Below are 24,729 nucleotides of genomic sequence, written 5' to 3'. Positions count from 1 at the left end.
AAACGAGTACAGTTTCCATTTAAAATGAAAAAAAAAAAAAGGAAGAAAATCCTAGGACTGTGCTAACTTATGGTAGACTAATTTAAAACAGGATTCAAAAACAGGTGTGTGAATTCAGTACTAGAATCAAAAACAGTGAAGGAAGCAGAAAATTATTATTTTATCCCGATTAATTCCAATATATTCCAGGCTAAAAACAACAGTTTAAAGTCCACAGAAAAGAGCAATTGGTAAGGAAAAAACCCCCAATAAGTGAAGTAAAAAAGGCAAGTACTTCCAGCTCTACAGTAAGCTTAAATATTCTATGGATGGCAATGCCTACAGGAATGTATTTACACTTCCTTTCAGCTACTGAGAATGCAGCAGATACCACGCATGCTTGTATGCTTACCCGAAGCTTTCGGCCAAACACATTGATTTTTCCCTGGGCTTGCTCTTTCCGGAATCGCCACTCCACCAGGTTCTGCCCGTTCTCCCCCGGGAGGGTCATGTTTCTCTTTGCCACTGTTGGGTTGGCAGTGCCAGCCAACACATGCGGTTCTGTCTGATAGTGTGAGTCCAGGCCGCTGGCGTACAGAATTCTCAGCGAGCCATCATAACCAATCTGGTAACTATTTCTCAACTGATCTGAAATGGCAAAAAAGAGAAGCACGAGTTACCTACATGGGTTAAGAGTCTGTCTTTGTCCTGCACACTCTAAGCAATGTGAGAATGTAACATCTTGATTTTACATAACTGACCCGATGGTAATAAGCACCAAGGGTGAGACTGGTAAGAATATCTGTATCACATGAGAGCACAAATGCCTTTGGGACCTATCTTAAAAGTTGCTTAAGCATTTAAGAAAATCCCACCCACAGAGTAAATCCTTTGGAGTGGCACAACACACAATTTCTGCTGTGTCATTGGGCAATTTTGGCCTAATTCTAAGCATCCTGTGACTACTGACTTTTGGAAGGATGCGGCTGCAGGGACATCACATGCTCTTTAAAAGCTAAAATCTCACTGCATGCTATTTCTGCACCTATTTCCCTTTCAATCCTTTTCTCTCTCCTTTCCAAGATTCCCCCTTAATGCAAAATAGGTTTTCTGACTACTTCCCATAGTGGTTTACAAAAACTATTTGGTTAGAAAAAACATTTCATTCTACTTTTACTGCAATTCCTTTTTTCCCTGAACAGTTATTTCTGTATTTGTACAAAATCATGTATGTATCACCCCTTCCTCCAAACACTATGCCTCTGAGGTTTCTCTCTAACGTATCCAATTCGAGCTGCCTGTACCATGAGAAAACAGTTTTCAGATCAGTATCTGCTGAGAAATTTTTTGTTCACAGTACCTTGAACCATGGTATAGAAAGAATCAATTGATGATAAGTTGGAAGTGATGCTGACATCTTCCTCTCTGCTGGATGACTCAATGTCCACTGTAATGGCCCTTTCCATTTCCCCATGAAGGTTAGTAACAACTCCAGTTGGGAATGTAACGTTTGTTAGACGGCCCTCACTATCATAGCTAAAAGAAAAAAAGAAAAAGAAGAAGAAGAAAAAAAAAGAACCCAGAATGATACATAGCAGGAACAAATTATTTTCATTTACAAGTAAAATGAACAAAAATACCAGCTATTCATATTGTTAAGGCACGTTTGCTTTTTTGTGCATGGGATAGAGACAGCAAAGACTTCAAACATGCTTTGAAGTAGTCAAAAACTGCTTAACATACAGGAGGCTCCATGGTGATAGCAAGAGCAAACAGATGGATCTTCAGCTCTGCGTATTATTCTTTGAAGTGTGACCAGACCCTGCTGCACATCTAATTTACCATTTCAAAGGAAGAATATTTGTTGGTGCTAAATTCCATAGAATTCTGTACTCACTCCCTATTACTGGACAATATTTTGCTGCTGTTGTAGGGATCCTCACATTTTTTCATAAAAAGGATATCTTGGGCCTTACCTGTTCAATGATTACGGAAACCACCTGCCCTCCTGTTCCTGAGGGCTTAACATCCTTTGTATTATTAAGAGAAATAATCTGGGGCAATATTTAATCTACTTATGCTGCTTGTAGCTGGAAATCATAACAGCTAGCATATATAACTTGTTAACTTTCTGCAGATCATAGCTTGAGAATTGTGGCATAAGCTATGCAGGACATGCTTTTTTTCCCTGGCTCTGCTGATGTTTCTTTAAACCACCAGGTACACATGTATTTAATATGAATAGGTAGATACAATTTCTATAATTGAAGCAGATATTGCCAAAACCATGTCTTTTCCTATGTTGTGTTAGTTATACTCCATTGGTACAAGACCTGAGACCATGCTCACATCCAAAAATGCATTGTGGTCACAGTATAGAGATGTAAAGCATTATATGAGCCTCGGGTCATAAAACTGCTTTTAAGTTTAGCTCTTCCAGTATTACAGCCTGGATTTATCAGCCTAGGTGTTTGGCAGAGGCTCCTTCTTTAGAAATATAGTCTGCCTGTACTGGCAAGAAAGAGAAACAAATAGCCAAAGGGTGATTTAGCCTACATATGACCTATTTGCTCTCAGGAGTTTTCCATCTGTTTCCTTTGACTGTGTAGTGGGAAGCTGAAGGAAGCTTTAGTCAAAGTAACTAGAACATGATCTTGCAGGTCCTCACAGTATGCTAGACATTTCGTGCTTGTAATTATGGTTAAAATTGCTCCTTGGAAAGAAAGGCAAAACCAAAAAAACCCCACCAAACCACAACTCCCCCCAAAAGCCCCAAGCATATCACTGAGGCTACAGAAACTCTTAAAATTGAAAACATTCATTCTAAACAGTTTTAACTCACAACACACTAACCTTCTGAACAGCATGAGAACAGCACAGCATTGCTGTAATTGAAAGGATTAGGTTAAGAAATGTATTTTTCAGTTTGCTTACTCTGTAGATTTGACAGCTTTTTGCATACAGTCATTTCCATCCTTTTAACATAGTTGATTTCCTCTGTTTATATAAGACTTTCACTTAGCAACAGGAAAAAGAAAAGAATGTTTAAAAATCAGAAACTATACTGCAAGTCAGGGAAATCAAGTGGAGAAACTTATTTTTTGAAGTCAAGTGTATTTCAAGATAATGGAGTTTCCTCCAGCATGTTTCTAGCCCTAAATTTGGCTCTTTTTCACGTATTGGACTTAGCAAGCTGAGATACTGCATTTATGCAGGAGACTGAAACAAACACACCAAAGTTCCTTGTGCATGAATGTGACTGTTGGCCTCTTCACGACCTTCACTCTCATTCCTCAGTTCTGTAAACTTACTTTCTTTTCATGCCCAACTTGCCTTTGCAGCTTCCTGGGGAACGTATATTGTCCAATTAGTGTCCTTTTCTATTTTCCACTTTATGTTTGAAAAGGGTATAAAATTATTTTGTTGGGAATTACTTGTGTCCATTGATTCCAGTAGCCAAGTACTGCTCTTAATGTCAAACAATGCTTACCTAAAGCTGCAGAAGGTAAGATTTCCCTGTAAGAACTTTTTACCCTTTGAATCATATTATTTCTAATAAAATTATCATCATTCCTAGTATACCACTTGAGCTGGAAAATGCTACACATCAGCAGCATTCAGTACAGCTAACATCACAATTCTTGTTTTATGCATTTTTGCATCCACATTATTATTTTTAGACTCTGTGCCTGTAATTCCTGAACTGGTTTCTGCTTTCACAAATACATGAAAGCATATAATGAACCTGAGATAAACAGCTAATATTATTACAGTGGGGGAGAGCAAAAGATCGGCAAAAAATCATACTACATATTAATGATCTTTAAAACAATACTATAAAGCTGAAATAATCTTAAAAGCTGTGATTGCTTGGCTCAGGTGTCCTAGTGCAAGAAAAAAGATGTGACTGAGATGTGAAGGGAATAGGATTTTGCATACTTTTATAGCCAGGAAGAAAACAGAAGAAGGAAAATAGGTCTTTCTGTAATTTACTACGTATTCAATTTTATGATGGATTGTAACGTGCGTCCTTCATTTTGTTCACAGCACATCAAATACTAAACTTACTTTATATTTGATATATTTTTGTCCACAATGAAAGCCTTATCAATGCTCAGCACAGCAACATCACTCATACCTTTGGGCATTCCTCTGCCGTTATTCTTATTACATCCAAATATCCCTACATTCTGCTGCCAAGGTGAATTTATTCATCCCAGATTGCCAGTTTTAGACTGAGAGATTTCTTTTATCTGCCTAGTGTTCTAATAATGAAATTGCCCTAAAAGGAGTGAGATCTAACGTCTAGAGGGCGAGCACCTATATTTGGCATTTCACAGCCTCTTTGATCTTTTCATCCAAACACAAGCTCAGGCACATGTGTTACTGCAGAGCCCTCTGATCTTTCTATGCCAGGCTGCACAGCAAAGCCATTCAGCCAACCTCTTCAGTTCCTCAAGAGCAAGCTGCATATTAACTTTTCAATAATCTGGAACAGAAACTTGCTCACTGGGCATGACCTCATGTCCATAAATCCCCTCAACTCATTTCCATAAGCATTAAGATAACAATCTTTATATTTGGTCATTAACTACAGAAGACAGCAGCAAGGGCAGCTGCCACCACCACCAGCTGAAGTTCCCCTTAGATCAAATGATTTTTCTTCTTTAGGATGATCTGCCACTGCCAGATAGTTCTCTCCTTCTTCAGTGAGAATTTCTCAGAGATAATGATTATCAGCTTCCCCAGTTCTTGACCTTTTGCTCCTCACCTGCTGGAAGTCCCTCTTCTCTTGTTCATCTCCTTGAGTTTTAATTACATTCCTTCCCAGACCATTTTCTGTTCCAGTCTATGTAGGACACTTCACTTTGCAGTGATAACTTCCTGGTAAGCCTTGTCACAGATGGAAATGCCCTACTTTCTTTATTTCTGACTTGCTTCTCATGTCCATTGTATTTTAGTTCAGAGCACATTTAGCTCAACTTCCAAGTTGCAGAGCATTATTAATGTTTTATTTCAGAAATTACTTCAACATGAAAGAGGGAGCTGTAGAAATGAAGTGTATAGTAAAGTTTGCTGCTAAAGCCAATTGCTAAGTTATGACTGATACTATTTTTTCACAGACCTCTGCAGCACACTCTCTTAACAAAATGAATTCTGTCACTTATTTATTTATCTATTTATTTCCTACTGTAAACATGTGAGGTTGAAAAGCAAGGCATGCTGGTTCCTGTACGTTTCAGATAACAAGACATACACTGCAAATGTGTATGATTTATTTCTTTAAAGACTGGTTACTGATTATACTATTAGTTGGGATACTATAATAGAGAAATGAAGCATGAATGCATTTCATAATACAGACATGTATAATTTTGACAGTAAAATGAAAATTACTGTTACATTCTCACTCACCAGGCATTTTCTCCTTGCACCTCGAATTATCAAGAGTGGCTAAAAAATGTGCACATTATGTGCTGCTTTCAAACTATTCATTGTCAGTCTTATATATCATGGTTGGCATATACTCACTGTGCTTATGCATACTGAGAAATCTGTCCTAACCTGGCAATGAAATATCTCCTTCAGCTTATTGAGGCAAATACGTTCATATTTACATAGAGGAACATTATCTTTAATGTTAAAGAGTGTGGGTTTGCAAATATGTTATTTCACTTGTATTCAGCCTCCCGTAGCATACTGGAAGTTTAGTCCCTCCCAGAGAGTGAATTCACAGTTGGAAAACTACAGTAAAGAGAACCCACCTTGATAGGTGGCTGGATTGCTAAACCAGTAACAAGAAGTTATCTTGCTGATCTAAAGGAAAAAAATTACAGTTTTTATAGCATCACTTTCATTATCCTTTCATCACCCAGATGGAGCTCTCCCGTCCTCCACTGGTGTAAAATAGGGGTCAGCACCTTACTGGGAGCTTTAGTTCTGATCATCCTTAACCACTGTGTAGGCTGTTGAGAGTGGAAAGACTCTGAAGTTCAACATAATGAAATTTGCTATTTTTCCCCCTTTAATTTATTTCTGAGTTGCCTTCCTCATTTTTATATGCATTTTTGCTTTTTATTTGTGTGAAGAGTGACTGAATGAGCCTGCTAAGAATGAAAAAAGGGAAATTAATCTACAGATGCATAGACAGACAAATTATATCTCCTTTTTTTTTCCTGACATTTTTTCTTTAGTTTCATTCAGATACTTCAGTGGATGAAAAACTACTCATTTATAACGTGTCTTTAAAAAAATCGTATTAACTGAAATACCATATTCACACATTCCTCTATTTCCACACAGTGTATCTGACGTCTTGAAAGGTTTAGCATCTTGCTTGTGAATTCACAGTACAAATATATCAGGAAACCCAAACTATTAAACTATAACTTTCTTTTGAGATACAACGGCTAGATTAAAAAAAGAAACAAACAAAAAAACCCCCGACTATAAGGCAGCTGTGTGTCTTGCTAATATTGTTTGGTTTTGCCTAACAAGAAGGAAGCAAATGTGTCATAAATGACAGTTTGATGTATGTTACTAGGCTTGTAAATTATGACAAGTAGATTGATTTTTTTTTAACTTGACTGTTGTCTAAGAAGGGTATAATTTTTCCTTTGTTCTTATCTGTTAAGCATGAGAAAAAATTCAAGATTCTCTCCAGTCTTCCAGAATTTTAAATATATGGGGAAAAAAGCTTCTTTCTCTTCCATTTCCTTCCTTCTCTACTCCTTTTTCCTCTCCTTCTCTGTTTCCTTTTCTCTTTCCTTTTCCTTCTCCCTTTCTGCTGTGCTTAGCTCTAAGAAAAGAGTCGATGAATAGGGATTACAGAAAATATGTCTAGGAGTCATTCTAGGAAGGACATAAAGTTAACTGCAGCCCAAAGTCCACTTTTGGACAGTAATTTATCTACCTGGTTTTTTTAATAGAATTTGGGCAGAAAATGCCAACTCACAAAACCACAGATGCTGGAAGGGCAGTAAAGGTCTTAATTAGTATCAGCAACATTTCGCTGTCCTGCTAAACCAAGTGTCAAACAACCCAAGCTTGAATTTGAGCAGTGGGCCTGCTTTTCCTGTTCATTTCTCTGATGGCTGCCTTCTAGGGAGAAAGGGTCTTTATCCCGTTTTCATCTAGGAGAGTCTTATGCAACTGTTTGCACAGCTGGTTAAATAATTCAGGTAATGGTCTTTTAACTTAGCAACATGGTCAGGATGAATTTTTCAGCCCAGGTTTAATGAAGAGATTTTCTCAGCTGGAAAGTGATTGACAATTTCTCTTCTCACCTTCTGCTTTTAGAACTGCAGCTTTTGAGGCTTCCTTTTTGTGTGTCTATTTTGTCATAATGTTAAAAGGATAGTTTTTGGTCTTTTTTTGTAAACTGGCATTCACCACACTAGACACATGAACAATTCACCTAAATAGGCCATTCCTGACAGCCATAACTCATCTGCAAAACAACAGGCACACTCTAAATGAAAATCACTGCAGGAAATGTGTCTGTTGGAAAGGGAGCTCGAAGAAATGAATCAACACCTCCCCTTGCGACAGCTCACTCACTTCCATACTGGAAGCTTTTGATGCTCATTTTCCACTTCATTGCACAACCAGGCAAACAAGCATGAGTTCAATGCTTATGCTGCAGTAAGATTGACCACCTCCACAGGCTAATCCAAAATGACTTCCAGAGACAAGTATTTGTGGGGAGCAATGCTTTGCAGTGAAAGAATCAATACATGGATTTCTTATGCCAGATTCACTTTACATTTTGCCAGAAGACTGCCAAACTCATTGCTCTATGGCATTGCAGTCCTCCCACACTGCTGTTTGCTGTGGTATGCAACTGCCAAGTATGTTCTCATTAGGATTCACAAACCACAGAATTCTTTCATAACCTGCATTTCTGACACACACCCTAAGTGCACAAGAATCTACACAAAAATACCATAATGATGATGGTGCTTTCTGAAGAGCAGGAAGAACACCTCTGGTGTTGGGGGAAGGGATGTACTGGGAGCAGTGGGGTGAAGGCAGTGTGGCTTAAATGAGGTGTGTTCTGGATTCCCAGGGCTGGGGACACTCCTCAGCAGCATGTACCCTTTTGAACTGAGTGCTGTCAATTCAAGACCGATTGAAGGGGGCTTGTCCTTAAGAAGACCAGACTAAATTACAGAAGCCAGGCCTTTATCTACAAGACCTCAACACTCATCCCCTGCTTTTCAGCTTCCCTCTAATGGGAATTCACTGCCCCCAAGCCCTGTGGGATCTGCAGGGATTTTTGCCGGGGTGTACAGAGTGAGCTCCTGCCCTGCAGCAGCTTCCTGCACACGGTGTCTTTCATCTCAGGGCTCCCTGAGGGTGCTGGTTTGTTTCTGTGTCACTTCCCCTTCCACCCACCCCCACCCCTGCCTCCTTCTTAGCTCATCTATTACTGTACAATAAACTGTGTGCCTTGTCAATATAAATACCAGAGTATGGTCTTTCAAATTAAAGAAATGTTGGTGTATATATTACTTTGTATGACAGATTGTCCCTTGCTGTAAGATCTGCTTACACTATCAGAGCTGAGTGCCCAGGCCTTTAGTGAAAAAAGGATGTAAGGCTGGTTTGCCTGACCAGACATCTTGTTCACAGAATAAGATGTACTGTTGCTTTTCTGCCCTTAATTCTTCCTTATTTCTTTTTTAAATTTTATTTTAATTATTACTTTGACAGGTATAAACCCTATGAAGGTGTTTTTACAGGGTCACAAAAAGTGGACAAATGAATTTATCAAATTGCATTGAGTTTGAAAAGCAAATTTAGCACAGGGAAAGCAAAATTTTATGAATATTTTTTTCTTTTAGGACAGTGGAATACCAAGATGGTAAACAAATATTGCTAGATTCAGGTTCTATAGTTAATTTATAATAATATCCTTACTCCTTTGGAGCATGAATCACACCCAACCAATGCAGGCTTCAGAAGTGACAGACTTCCCTCTTTGGAGGGGATGAGGAAGGACTTTCAGCTGTGGGTGCCTTGTAGGCTCAATAAAGAGCTGAGCAGTCTGGTCTCACTGGGGGCATAAAGGAAGACCAAGTTTCTTGACAAGGCTTGAAAATGAGGACTGTGTGTTCAAATACAGCGCAAGTGAAAACAGAGAGCTGTCTCTTCACGTGCAGACTGGAGATGCCCTTTCACTCCCACTCCACCCAGGTTGCCCATGAAGTGAATGAAACGGAGAGTGAGCTAGCCTGGCCATAGCCTCCCTGACTTCTGTTTGACAAAGACAATTTAACATGGGACAAGAATATTAACATGCCACAAGAATATTAACATGTCACTAACTGAATAAATGGTATTATTACGTCCCTGATAAAGTCAGAAGTGAAATGGATGCTTTCAGGAGCCTAAGCAGAGCTGGCTGGATTGACAATGTAGGACATTTATGTCATTCATAGGAACAATACTGGTTTTTTTTTTCCGAACTATCCGTACTTCTAAGTGCTTTCAAAAACCACAGAGACATCACATGCTGATTTCATTGACAGAAATCACAGCACTTCTTCTTTTCTCACACATGTAAAATGTAATAACATTGATATGTGTCTTCAGCATTGCTATTTTGGTATTGTTACCTATTTGATGGTTTCTCAGTTCTGCTTTTATTACTTAGCCTAGTTCTAGGGACAGGAACAGTAAACATTCAAGAATGAAGAAAAGGATAAATGTCTATTAGACTAGATATATCAGGGCAATTAGGGGGTCACACTATAGTTCCTCCAAAATATCACATTGCTATCTAATGGTATCTATTAATGGATTATTCTTAACATGGCTGCTTTGTTATTAAGCAGGGTATGTCTGAAACAGCAAGATTGTGTGCTCCACTGTCAGCACAAGTCTTAAAAAACTAAAGAATATAAAAACATGTTGTATTAATTATGAAATTCTGTAAAGTTGAGTTGCAATTCCACTTCAGAAAACAGTGAGATCATAACCTCTATTCTTAGTAAAATGAAGTTGATGTTAGAAGTTTAAAAAATGTATTTAATGATTTTTCTAAAGAAGAAATATGGTAAGTATTTGTGTAGTATTGACGCATCTATGGGAAGGTTTAAAAAAACCCAAATAATTCTTTAGTTTCTGGCTAGACACAAATTGAACATGTCAGCATGATATTTTTCCCTACAAGTTTTCTCTGGGTAGGAGGAATACCTACTTTGTTTGAATAGAGCAAAGTGTTTTACTTGCCTTTTGGCCAGCCTTATCTCCATGGGTCTACATGAAATGGTGAGGGAGGGGTTTACCTAATTGAGTTTATTTGTGCCATGTTGAGAGGAGGCAAAGCAGCAAATCTCAGCTGACAGAGAAGCAGCTAGTCCCTAAAATGTGCTTCAAGAGAGAAAGATTAAGATTCTGTGCTGGATTGAGAAAGGAAACGTGGATAAACAGGCACTTACGCAAGGACTGAGTATCTCAAATATATTCTCAAAAAAGACAGTTCTGAGATGGTTAAGAATGAAGAAAGTATGTCTTTTGTTGCTTAAGTAAATATAACATGGGAAGATTAAAGACACTACACTTGTTCAGTCATGGTTTGCAATCAAGAGCTCATGTGATGCCACGAAAGTCAATGCAAGAATATGATTATCAGCTCAACAAAACTGTTTTAATGTGCATGGTTCATTACATCACAGCCACTGTATTTTAGACTGATGAAGCAAGAAGCAGCAGTGGTAAAAGTTGAAGGTACAGAAGGTTGTTGATGGTAAAAGGATACAAATATCTAAAAAGCACTATGATACCAAGGACATTCAGAGACTGTTATTTAGAGGAGATAAAAAAATCCAGAATATAATTTCGTATAGAGTTCTGGTATTTGAAAGAAAACAGAATCAAATTAGAATAAAAGCCTCAAAATTGCAAGAAAAGAGAACACTATGCATTTTTAGATATTCATATTACTGAAAGATAAATGTGATAGATAAATGAACACAAATAGAAACACAAATGTCATAGGAAAATAAAACCCCACAAATGTTACAGGAAAAGGTATAAAAATACTAATTATTAAAACTATACTGTGAATATCTTAATATACAGTAAAAGTGCAAGTGAATTAACACTACTGGTGGAGGATAATTTTTATCTGATCAAAAGTAAATACTTGCTTTTATCTAAATAAAATATTTCAGGAGAAGTTCCACAGTCTTTTTACAAGCCACATCTCAGTATTTCAAAGTCAGACTCCACAAGGAATGTGTGAAGGTGAAGCAAGACGAAAAATACAAAATACTGTCTGTTCCCTGTTGCCAAATGCTGGCAGTTACAGATGATGTGCTTGGTACGTGGGGAAACCAAACAAGTCCACGCCAGAGGCAGTATCTTACTCTGCATCACAGAGTTTTAAGGAAAACATAGAGCTGAATGCATTGTTAATAAAAGCAAAATATGCAAAGGGTGATACTCTGCAGCATGCAGTGAAAATAAGATTTTTACCTGCGATTCTAGTCTATAAATTATCATAAGGACTTAACATTCTGCATGATTTCTTCACCTTTCCAGAACAGCTGGAAAGCTCGTTAATTTAACTGTAGGAGCAAAGTAAACTTGCAAGGGCTCTGCTTGCTAATGTCACTCTTTTTTATTTCTGCTGCATTCCCTTGGAGACAAGAATTGAATGGGAGAGGGAGGAGGGGAAGGAGAAGACAAATGAGCTCAGGGCTTGAAGTGCCTGGGGAAACACTGGATGAACTGTCAAGAGATACAAGAGGGGATTGAGAAGAAATGCACTGTTGGGAAAGGAAAAGGCAGGAAAGCCAAACATGCCTTAGAGAAATGGTGGGAGGCATGGGATGGAGCAGGATACAAAGTAAGACAGCAAGGAAACATGGTACGGTCGCAAGGCCTGGAGAGCCAAAATGAGACATGGAGAAAGGCAGTGAGGATAAGGAGGAGTCATCTTAGTCTGGATCAGATCTCTGCCTGTCTATACTGCTCCTGAAAGGAGAGGAAGGCAAGAGGAGAAAAGGCAGGAAAGATATAGAAACGGTGGCTGTTGGAATTAATTCACAGCTGTGGGAGGAAGGAAAGTGATGAGTTTAACCAAAGGGGTTAGAGGAAGCCAAAGGAAAGCACAAGCAGCCCATACCTTCCAGGGGAGCTGTGAGATGGAGGAATAGTTGCCTCTACAGAGAAATCTGCAGAAGCACCTGGCCTGGGACTGCAGAGGAACAGATCCCAGGCATCTGATATCGGGCTGACCATGATTTGTCCCAACGCACCTCTCAGGACTATGTGGCTGTCAGAGATCACCCGAGTACCACGCACACCAGTGCACACCTAGACCGCAACCGACCGCCCAGACAGCCGAGGCTGTCTTCTTGCCTTGGAGGGGTCCTCCCTCCAGAGCAGCCTCTACCTATTCGAGCAACTGGAGGAGCACAAAGCAGTTGGAGGCTGGCAGGGCAGCAAGCCAGTGATTCAAGCAAAGGACTTCCCCGTTAAGTCACACAAAGTAGTCATGGAGCAAGATGAACGAGAGCAGCAAGGACGTGTCAGTCCCTCAAGTGGTGCTCAGCTTCCAGCAACTCCCAAGGAGGGACTCGTGATTGGAGGTGATTCAGAAGTGGGGCTGAACAAGATGCTTGGGACCTTCTCAAAGAGCTGCCTTACAGTTCTGGTCATGAGAAACAGCAGCTTTTTCTGTGGAATAATTTACCCTCTTGAGCATTATCAAACATTCAATTAATAGTGGGCTTTTAACTCATTTCCAGCTGAACTTAAAGACTGGCTGGCAAGTGCTGGCATGCCAGGGCTTTGATGGAGACCTGACATTGCAGGCAGGGGGAAGCCGGACCTCCTACATGGCTGAGCGATTGCACAGGGACACTTCAGGGTTTTTTAGGAGTTTACTTGTGATACTTGAAAAACTTACGTCCAGAGAAAATGCTCCTTCTGTACACCTAGCTTAGCTCTCTCTGGGTGAAAGCAGAATGGAAACTGCTGTACAAAAATAATGTAATATGGGCTAGCTAGAAAGTGTCACTTCCAAAATGCTAATAAGACATGTAATTAGTTCAACTTCTATGATTTATCTGTTTAAACATTCATATTATGCATAAATAAGATGCAGTTATAGTTAACAGTTTCCAGCTCAGATATTTCACAATTTTAGAACATAAGAATTTGATTAGGGTGATTACTCTTATACCGTGTTTAATATTATAATTTCATTGTAAAACCTATTCTGGAGGACTTTTAGCTTCATATGGTTCCACTGGTTTTTTAGCATGTGTGTATTTTCAATCCTTTTTCTCAATGCTCTGTTAATATCTTTATGCGGCAAGTTTTTAGACCTTTGACAACAAATATCAAGTGCCAATTTTGATCAGTAGGCTATAACCCTTAAAATATAGGTATTTTAAAATCCATTTTGCCATAAAGACATAAAACCCCCAAAGTCTGTAAACAAATACAGAAAACAGATACACGCTATCCTAAATAATTTCAGTTAGTACTTACAGTTTTCCCTGTAAAAAACTCAGAGTGTAAAAAAAATATTTTCTGTATGTTAGTTCTATCCTTGTTCAGGCAAAGTGGAAACCCAGAACAAGTCAGATTTAATACTACAAATCAGCAGCAGTGAAAAGCAAAGCCACAATAATGTTTGCTGATCCTAGAATAAAAAATGCCAAGATGGTCGTGTTTGTATCTACTTTTTCCTCAAAAGAAAAATACATACAGACACAAATTTGGTGCATGGGGATTTTATGTTAAAAAGGAGTAAGCAGCTACGACGCCCGATGGATGTTTTTAAGAATGCTGTTTTGGCAAGAAAAATAACACAGTGCTTTTTTTCACTGATTCCCTGTAGCTTTACATAATCAGTGCAATTTTTTATTTTTGTTATTAACTTGTATGGAGCATCATAGAAAATGTGACTGGCGGGGACTTTGAGAGGTTATGTGGTCCAGCCCCCACCCCAAGGCAGGATCTGCTCTTCTTGGAATAGTCCTGAAACATGTCTAATCTTTTCTTAAAGACAGTCTATGAAGGGCAACGGGTCATGATCGTTGTCTGTCTGCTCCAGGGCTCCAAAATCTCCACTGTGAAGTTTTTCCAAATGTCTAATCTGAATCTTCCTTGTTGCAATTAAACAAATTACTTCTTCACTATGGCTACGGGGAGATCAGTATCCTTGCTTCTGCAGAAGCCTCATGCACTTGCAAATTCAGGGTGAGTGAAATTGCCTAGCTTTCTCTGCAATTATTTCAGCTTGGGAATTCTAACGAGACATTGGTTGGAGATAATTGTTTAGGAAGTGCATAAACAGCAGCTTGAAAAGAATACTAATACTTACTGAAGGGAATAGCCTGCTCTTTGGGCTCTACATAAGCCAGCTGGACATAACCTCACTCAGACCAGAAAGTCTGCATGAAAGCAGATCAGATGTGAAAGATGGCTAGTTACAGATTCAGGAAATAACTATGTACTTCATGACACACAGTACCTTAAATCCTCCCTATGATGAAAAATACAGACCTATCAACCACTTAATAGTGAATATAACATCCACTTCTTTGTGATCACACAGATGCCATGAAGATACATTCAGGAGCCATCCACTACTTCTGCAGCACACCACAGTAGGCTACACAAACACTACAGGCAACATGGTGAGAAATTACTGCCCTGATTAAAACTCTAGGTCCTCTATTAGCCAGTATGAATGCCAGCATGATTTAAAGTGCCTGCTGTACCCAGCAGATGCCTTAATTTCAGTAAGGGATTTCACTATCCCCCAAATTGACTGCCTTGCCCAAGTTGCCTGCTGGAAACAAGTGGTTGTGTGTGTCCCAGTTAACCACTGAATTTACTCTCTCTGGAAACAGATGACTGTTCCCAGCCCATCCAAAGCTGTGCTTTGGTCTCTCAGCATACAGGACAGGGCTAACTCACAAGAACACATTCCCTCTCGACTGAACTGTTTCTCATTCCTCTGTGTATCCTCACTGTGCTTTTGTGTCCTCTTGGCAGGACCTAAAAAGATACGCAGCGGATGCACCAATGCACAATTAAATATTACAGACGTGCACTAATGCTTTGGGAGTGTGCCTGCTAGCAAAGCCCTGCCAATTTACAGATTATTGAAAGAACACCTTAAAACTGGCAGCATCGCCATTCCACCTGCTGTTTTTGTTAGGGATCAGCATTTCTAGCCCTGTCTCCACTTCAGGACACAATATGCAGTGGAGCAGCACCTGCTGCTCTTGTGTCTCTGACAGGCATATGTAAAGGCTGGAGAGTAGCTACAGGTGCTCAGAGTCCTCCTGCACACTGTCTCAGCCAACTGTACACTGACAGAAATGTGGAATTATCTCAGAACACAGATGTTCGGCTTTGCTGCCACTGCCTGACACTGGCACTTTATTTTCTTTATCATCTGTGTTGAATTGAAAGCCTTTTTTTTAAGGCCCTGACCTTGGCAGCAGTTTCTACTGCATTTCATAACAACAGGAGAAAAGGAGAGGGGAAAAAAAAACCAACACAACAGAAAAAGAAGTGCAACTTACTGGATTTTCATGATACCCTCTCTAATCCTGAATACTTCAGCTGAGGACCCTCTAACACTTTTACTTATCGTAACAACACTATGTCTTCCACTCCTTCACAGGCACATTTTAATCAAACTCAGTATGTCTTTCATGTGATATAAAAATAATTAATTTTTCCAATAGACAGAGATGACTGGACAAAAATCTCTGTTAATTCTACACTCCTCTTTTTTGAAATAAATTGTTTATGCTTTTCATTTTTGTTATGTTTTGTTTGGTGTATTGGTTCACGGTTCAGCTCATACGGGGATAAAGTTGCCTAAAATACCAGTACGTGATTTCTCAGGTTCTACTAGTTTATCTGTAAATCATCATGACCTTCCTTAGTCAATATAATTGAGGAGTCTGTAAAATGTTTTGCTAATCTGGCTGTTATGAAGAGGCATTGATGACTTAATGACTGTAACACATGGTAAAGCAATTCACTAAAAAGATTTTTTCTGACGCTGGAAAAATGACAGGTCTACTATTCCAGTAGTGTATCTCACTATTGTGCTTGCACCTGTACTCCACATGTTGCTGGTGGTCTCTGTGCTTTCAGTTTATTCCTGCAGGAATGACATTTCCCACACAGCCCAAATTTCTTTTCTCAGCTTATTCTGCTCGGGTCTGCCTGTGTGAAACCCTGCCAAGTCACCCAGGAGATCATTCCTGCATATTCACCACGCAGTGAAACACAACCTTTTACCCCCCAAAAAAATACCCATCTGGCTTTTTTTTGGGTAAAAGACCATGCAGACATGCTCTTTCTTAGAAAAAATAACGAAAAAATATTGAGCAGTGAAGACCAACTTCTTGTCAGTATTTGCTGCACAACAATGTCAATCTAATGAGCAAATAGGATGAAAATCTAGCTTTTGATGCAAATTTACGAAATTGTGGTTATCTGAGTTACAGCTTTCTTGACAAGAGTGAAATGTTGTCTCACTATTATTTCCATATATAAAATTGAAATTCAAAGTAATGAATTTAAAATTCAGACCAAATGTTTAGAAGTCAGACAAAGCAAGACAGCATGGTAAACAAAAGTTATCTTTCTGTGCTTTTTGCTATCAGCAGTCACCTTTACAGCTACTTTATCAGTCTCCACAAATATTTCAAATGGTACTGTACAACTCAATAAAACAATCTATTTATGTACTTACTCAAAAAAAGTGGTCCATCCAGTCTCATCGCTTTTAGTTGCCAGAAGTCCACTGTTGCCATGGTAAGTAAACAAGACAAGTTCCTGCCCCTGTGCAGTCATACTTTTCAAGCATCCGTTAGTGCCTATCGTCAACCAGATGACTTGGTTATCAGGAGAGACCACTCTTACTGGCATCCGGTTGGGATCCCGTCGGATACGAAGAGTATTCCCATTGCTATCTGTTACCGCAGTAATATCATTATCATTACTGTAGCTAAAATTGTACAGATAGTCTCCAGTGACTAAACTCACGGTGTACTGGTGAGTACCATTGACATCAAAGATATAAAGCTCTTGATCAGTTGGAGAGGCAACTTCATAAAAGTTCATTGAAGTCAATAAGGGTTTATTCTTTGATACGGCCCGTATCCTAATATTTCCCAGATCAGCAATATATAGGGTGCCATCTGGAGACACGGCTAAGGAGGAAGGAGCATTAAGTTTGGCATCTTTAGCATAGCCATCCCCATTTTGGTAACAGTCACAGTTGACATCATTTTTGCAATCGCACTCGGAAGGTATTCCAGCAACTAATGAGATCTCCCCATCAGTTGTGACCTGTCTTATCCTATTGATCTTTTTTTCATCAGTTTCTGTAATGTAGAGTACGCCACTGTAGGACACAGCAATGGCAGTTGCTGACTCCAGCGTGGTCTGCACCGCGTGCTTTCCCACCGCATACTCCACCCCAGGCACCTGGCAGTGCATTGGCCTCCCCGCTGCAATGCGAACCTGGCGGTTTTCAGTGATCTGCAGAACTACGTTGTTATCCAAAACATAAATGGAGTTATCCATTGGGTTGATTGCTAAATCTGTAGGCCACTCCAGACGAACCTTAACAAACAGAAGGGCTTTGTTAAACAGTTAACCAGTGCAGATTAAATGAATTAATTAATTTTCAGTGTTAGACATAGCTGTATGGGCATTTTTCATCTGCTGTAACCAATCACAACAAAAGGACTTGTACAAAAATACATGCAGCAAACTAAAGCTTTTCAGGGAGGCAAGGGGAACACTGTTTAGACATCTATTTTACTGAATAAAAGCCAGGTGCATTGGAACTATAATACAGGTTGAATTTGCCCTCCAATACATGCTATATTTTCCTTTATCACAAAGACAAATAAAAAGAGACAGATATCAAAGGCTAAATACATACTTTAAGAACAGCACTCATCTCTTATTCTTGTAGTAACAAAATAAACTTACTACCTTCCAGATTATGAAACACTGTACTGGACACCATCTTTAAACGTAACACTAGTGATGTCCCTTCCTACCTACACAAACTTATTGAGTTCTTTTTTAATCTATCCTCTCATTCATTCAGTAGGCTAAGGATGTTAAGTGATTCAGAAAGCATCAGCAGGCCAAGATAGTTCTAACAGATCTGCCATTCTCCCGGTATTTACTACCAGACTTAATGTTTCCTGCCGAAGTCTTGTTTTTCTAAACTAAACTGAACTTTATGGGCAGAAAAATTGAATACAGCACCATTTCTAGCTAGGAAAATATATTGTGATTTGTGCCCTTGGAACAGGTTTCTTTCTCCCCAAATTCTGCTGTTAAATATCCATTACGTATTCCACCCAGTTTTATTTTAAGAGGCAAGAAAGCTGCATTTCTAGCCCCAGTTCAGCCTTCCAATTAGCAGCAGCTAAAAAGTACCTGGCTGATGTGCATGCTGGTATCACAGGTTAGAGGTCGTGCTGAGGTCAGGTCATTGGAGCCAAGCAAAGTGGATATTATTCCGTTCTGATCCACTTTTCTGATCATGGTCCCATCAACAAAGTAGATTAAACCATTCTTGTCAATTGCTATTCCTTTAATGAAAATAAATAAAAAAAGGGTTTTTTGTGCTAGCAGTGAATATATTATTCATAACTAAGGCTATAAGTGGTATTTATCTAGTGGAAATTAAGAGCAGAAAATATGGTCTTAGGCAGCAGGTAGTAAAACAGCTTGTAAGCGTATTTTGCATAATAAATCAATGTTCAGTATGAAATCTACTCCAGTTGATCCCATTTGCTGTTCATTGGAGAGTATGCTGAAAGGGGTCTAGCTTTTAAGCTAATCTTAAAAATGGGATAAGCAAGACCAATAACAACACAGATTTTAAATCTTCACCATTGCCTGCCAAACACATATTCTAAACGAGCATTTAAAAATGCTCAATAACCATGCAAGCCAAAAATACCCTAAAAAGTCAGCCCAAGTACTACGTAGCTGTCTTCCTCGAAAGTCTTCCAGTTGGAATAAATTACCCTAAACCACACTTTTGAGCCAACTACTGGCTTCAGTAATTAAACAGTAACACACCCCCAGCTCTGAACCTTCATATTATTTTCAAAGTTATGGAGGGATAACTCTTTTTACCTTTAGGGCTCATGAGAGTTGCCTCCACCGCCTTGCCTCCATCACCACACCTTGCCTCATCAAATGGTAGGCACTGCTCCCCTGTTCCTCCTATTACCTCAGCATTTTTTGTCAGGTCTTTTGCACCCATCAGTGACTTGGGCCGATAAATCCTGCGTGTGTTTGTGTCGGAAACGTACAAATCTCCCGTCACGGGGTCAGTTGCAAGGTAGTATCTGTGAGCTGGGTTGTTGCTGTAAAAGGGAATTACACATTGCATGTGCTGTAAGTAATTGCACTTAACGTTGGATTGAGAAGAAAAGGCTTCAGGAGTGTGCAGTAATACATAACTAGTTAAAAACCAACATTGATGCTTTAGGCATAGGTAGCACAGGTCACAACCCCAAAACCTTTATCGAGTCACATTTCTTGTCTGTGCCACAGGCAATCCAATCTAGACTACACATCTTTTTGCGACAGAAGATCCATTTTTGTCCATGATGCTCAGAGGCCCAACTTGTGCTTTGTAATTAGAGATAGACCCTGTCTCGGTAATAGACCAAATCAAAATACTGGAGTTTAAGAACTCCCAGGCTCTCTGGGGACCTTGATCCAGTTCCAAACTTTGTAGCAGGACCCCAGCCCTCATTTAACGCTTTGTTGCTGCTATCACCCTATCTGTTTTATTATGATTTCTGTAAGGCTGCTGGGGTACATGGTTTATATAATCCATAAACAGATCAGGCAGAGCTCGTATTATTAGTTCACAGGCAAGAGATAAGACATTCTTCATAAGTATTTGTTTAATCCACTGCTTTCAAAGATGTGATACGCATGATTTAACACATTAGGAAATGTCATCTTTTCCACCAGAGCACTGAGCGGAGCTTTTCCGTTCTTCTTAATGCAGAGGCATATTTCAAATAGCTGTACATATTGGCACAAAACCACTAACTATGCCAATACAGTCTTTATTACAGTGAAAATATATATTGCTAACAATTTTCCCAGAAACGTACATTTTGCCTCTCCACTGGTGCCACGTAATTGCGAATTACTCTTTTCTCCCCTGCTGGTGAAAAAACCAGCCCTGGAGAGTACCTTTTGGGTTGATATATTAGGATGTAGAAACTTAACCCACTGCAGTTGGGATTCCTGACCTAATTTATGGCACAAAGAGATGAAATAAGGTCATGTAAATACAGGAGGTAATTTCAAATGCTCTGCTAATGTATTGAAGCAGAGTGTCAGAACAGTCAGCCCCACTTCTGATGGTTGCGAAAGTGCTGCTTAAACAGACCTACCCATCTTGGTGATGGCCAAACATCTGTTAGCAGAATGTTATACTTCACGTTTTGTAAATACATAACTGTGCTAATGCAACACATTTTTATGTACTGCCACTTGGAAAAAGCAACAAGAGACCAACAGGAACAACATGTGAACAATTGATGTCTTTCAGCAGAGACAGATTTTTACAGCTATCCAATTACAAAAACACAGAAAAAATGTGTTGCATAAATAGGAATTTCTTTGGTTTTAAGACTTTTAACATGTTGGTTCAGGATGAAGAAACCAAGTGTAGCAGACTAATGAAATCAAATACACAGTGATTAGCACCTCTTAAAAAGCTCTGCTATAGAGCTAAGTGTTGTACAGCATGTCTGAAAATAATTACATGGAGGCTCACTTTAAATTTCTGTCTGTTAGAAATCTATTATTGCCAGTGTGCTAAATAGTTTAAGGATATTTTCAAAACCTTAATTTACGCAGGGATCATTTAATATGATAACTATGTAGTGTACAAATTATTTATACCTCCATAGACTGCAAATTAAATTATACCAATTTACATGATTACTTTGGTCTTTAAGAAACTTTGCAGAAACTTCAAATATAAACACATTGCAAAATGTGAAATGTGCAATTAAATTTTATTTCATTGTAATTTAAAATAAAGTCCTTTCTTATACTGCTAAAATCTAAATTAAAGTACTTCTCTTTGACTCATCTAACATTGCCTCTATTGTATTTGTCAATTGTTGGAATAAGTCATGCAATCAATAATGAAAGAATATATGCTTAACAATTATTTCTTCCCCAAAATAATTTTAAAAGCTGTTTTCTTCATAACTATGAAGAAATTTCTCTATTTCAGTTAAAAGAAAATCACAGAGCTCTTACTTGAGATGAGTTCTCAGAGTAAACAGTGTATCCTCATCAAAACAAAAAAATACAGCTGATAATTTAAGGATATTTTCTTATGTTATAAAAATAATGCAACCCCAAAGTTTGGGAGTGTATAGGATATTAACATTGATTCAATATAAATTCTCCACTTTGTTATATGTAAAAGTCTAATGGCTTCCTTCTGAGATAATACAACAAGCTCAACTTCAGCGTTTCTTTTCAAGTGAAGGTTAAAAAGCTGAGGTAGCTTTAGTTGATAGAAAAAACATATTAATTCACAGGAGCAAAGCATGACTTGAAGAACTGAATAACTCTCCTGTGAAAACCATGTTTGTTTTCTAGCCAGAAAACATCTATGCACACTATGCAGATCTCAAAAATAGTACAGGGGTAAGCAGCCAGCAGCTGGAAAGCTGAACAGAGTTTATTCTATTTCACTGTAGCTTGAAATAATATTAAGCTTCTGCTTTGTACCAATAACAACAAAAGCAAAGAAGTAAAATCCACAGTCAGTGTCTTCTTGACTCATTCAGTCTTGCCTAATGGCTGTTGGTAGCTCTGGAAAACATGCAGTTACATAACAACATGGGCTCCTGCAAAGACAAATGACTATAAATTAAACTTCTCTATCTATGCCAAATAATAGTCACAGCACTTCAAATCTGAAGTGCACACACACACACACGGAGCTGTAATGATCTATCTCCCATTGTCTAATTTTCTCTTGCTTATACTGATCTTTTAATTCTTCAGCTGTCAGAGCACCTACATTATTTTCCATCCACGAATTTTAAAAAAACATTTTCTCTGCTTCAGTTCCTCTCTCTCTCCCATGTACTCTGTGTCTTCTAAACGATACAGCCTCAAAAATGCTTTTGTTTTGCTAAACTTTTTCTAGCTCTCTACCAACTTGGGATAATGCCATAGCCTACAAATGACCTCCCTGTCTTCAAAGTCCTTCTAAAAATTACTTCTTCCATTAATGCCGATCAGCATTAATCACTCAGAGGCAGCAGCGTGTATAAAGGGTCCAGCTTTGTGACTGAAAAAATGTTAGGTCACTGGTATGTGGAGAGGATAAATTTGATCTGCATTGTCTCTCTAATTTAGAGTATAGGCTCCTTGAGGTGGGAGGCACACTATTCCCTGTGCTGAAGCACTGTGTTTATAGGCAAGAAAAGCCGAATGCTTGAACAGATAATAGATCTGAACTAGTATTTGGCTTTGCTCATTGGTTTCAATTGGGGAATACATATTTTGGTGCATTTTCTTAGTTTTGATACCTAGTAATTATATATTGCGATGTGGAACATTGAGGGATGTTTTCCAAATCACAACTGAAACACAAATCTCAGCATTTCACAGGGCTCTGCATGACTTCACACAGACAGAGGAAGCCATTTGGTCTCACAATGTGTCCTTAAGCTGGGGGACCCCATGGCCACAGGATTTGGTGGATGCTAAAAGTTTACATCTGTTACATAAAAATCAGCTCCATTCATAGAAAAGCTTTCAGGGAATATTAAGCATAAACATGCCACTCACTCTTGGTTTGGGAAGTCTCTGGGCTGCAAACCCTTAAGGCTGAGTGGACACTGTTTTTTCTCTCCCATCAAACAATATTTTCCCAAAGTCATAGCAGATCGTGTTGGGCTCCACATCTCCTGCCCACTGGCTCCACAACCACTCATGAAGAGCCAGTTCTCCACAGTCTTCTACACCTCCTTCTACCTCAGGAGAAAATCCCACTTCACAGCTGCTACAAAGGCCCATGAAAATGTTGTTAAACTAATTTGTACAGTATGATTGCAATTTCACTACCTGGAGCTTCTGCATGTATAGGCATGAATAAAGGAGAAAAGCTTCAGTGCTCTCTCTCACCAACTTTCTTAAATGCAGGGGTCTAGTTTCTGAAATGCTGCAGCTCAGCCTGTGACCACAGCGTGGCCAGGGACAGGAGGGGGCGTCACTACTAAATCACAGTGAAATAAATCTAATTATGCATCCATTCCTTAGTCCTGTTGGTCCATTGCAGATTCCCATTTTGAGTATTATTCCTTATTTCACATATTTGCCAAGACAACGTCACATCCAGCTGTAATCACAACTTCGCGATAACAGAATGAATATAATTCTTTTACAGTGGAACCCATGCATGTTAATAGTGAAAACCTAAAAACACAAAGCAGAGGAGACTGCCTTTGAGTTGGACTTAGAAAATAACATAAAACTAGCTAGACTGTGCATCAGCTCCTAATTCTGATCATTAACATCAATGCAAACATCTTACATAGTAATTGATTTTTTTTTTGCCTAATACGTTTGAAACATACTTTTAAAAACATAAAACTGTTCCTCATAAAGAATTATGCTCAATGAAAAGTGAGTTTAAAAAAATATAGGAAAACTGAGATATGACTCTGGCATTTGTTTAAAAACAAGGAAGGAAAATGATTTGCAGCAAAAAAAAGGAGAGAAAGGGAAAACTGGGGCTGCTAAGCCTTGTACTGAACAGTTGCACCACAAAGTCTTGCAGGGTTTCATGTATTCAGCGAGATTTTAGCATAACTGTTTTTCTCTCCTTATCAGCAATGGATGCTGTGGCAAAGCAATTCTAAGCATCTACCTTCTTCTATCCTGCTCTTGCCACTATTGCAGCGATGAATGCTGTACTACAATCCTTCTGATTACTATTGTTTTTATGACCAGTCTTATGAATCTTGGTGTACTTCAGAATCTTAACTCCTGGAGTTGTGTTGGGACAACTTAAACTTTCATTATTAAGAGAAGTTCACTTTTAGAGAAACAAATCTGTTAAATGTGACCTTGAAAGGTATCAAAAGGCTACTGAAATGAAGTCACTTTATACTTTCATAATTGTATTTCTTAAATGCCATTCTCATAGTATTTGAGGTATCTGATTAATGAGTGAGTTTTGATAGAAGCAGCAAAAGTGCTGCCAGCAAAGGAGGGCATACACAAGCATAAAAAGAAGCCTGACTGTGGACAGAGAGTGATGAGAAAAGAGGAACTCGTATCCGAAAGGACGATACAGCCTGACAGCTGACATAACTAAAACATATGAACTCATTATTTTTGAAAAATACTCCTCTTTTCTAATAATATATCTCAGGAATGACTTCTCCATTATAAGCATTCATTTGTTAAGAAAGAAAAAGAACAGATAGAAAAAGATAAATCTTCTTTAAGGAATGCTTACCTATGTCTAAAATCTTTATTTCTTGGTGGGAGCAAGTAAAAAAGAATAGAAAAACATTATTAGAAAAACATTCAGAAAGGATGTTAGAAGATGAAAATAAGGCAACATTTGTATCATTAGTGAAGTGGTGACTGATTATCTATAGTCCAGTCATGTTGACTATGTAGGTTAAGTCTTAAAATCCACAGTCTAATTAC

General features: G+C 38.7%; 1 protein-coding gene across 11 annotated transcripts in view; it reads right to left on the bottom strand.

Moving 5' to 3' along the window:
- Positions 1–24,729, bottom strand: part of TENM3 (teneurin transmembrane protein 3) — a 503,658-nt gene that overhangs the window by 18,240 nt on the left and 460,689 nt on the right. For 9 of the 11 annotated variants that reach the window (XM_051617407.1, XM_051617409.1, XM_051617410.1 and 6 more), the window contains 6 exons: positions 24,533–24,553; positions 19,144–19,376; positions 18,436–18,590; positions 16,727–17,601; positions 1,340–1,515; positions 392–627 (listed from right to left, as the gene is read on the bottom strand). In XM_051617407.1, coding sequence (XP_051473367.1) covers positions 392–627; positions 1,340–1,515; positions 16,727–17,601; positions 18,436–18,590; positions 19,144–19,376; positions 24,533–24,553 — 1,696 coding nt within the window. The remainder of the gene's footprint in view (positions 1–391; positions 628–1,339; positions 1,516–16,726; positions 17,602–18,435; positions 18,591–19,143; positions 19,377–24,532; positions 24,554–24,729) is intronic. The other 2 variants (XM_051617408.1, XM_051617417.1) reach the window with 1 other exon arrangement.

The sequence above is a fragment of the Apus apus genome, chromosome 4, assembly GCF_020740795.1.
Source record: "Apus apus isolate bApuApu2 chromosome 4, bApuApu2.pri.cur, whole genome shotgun sequence".
NCBI classification, from domain to species: domain Eukaryota; kingdom Metazoa; phylum Chordata; class Aves; order Apodiformes; family Apodidae; genus Apus; species Apus apus.
Note: the sequence above shows the minus strand (reverse complement) of the source record. Positions and strands in the feature narration are given on the sequence as shown.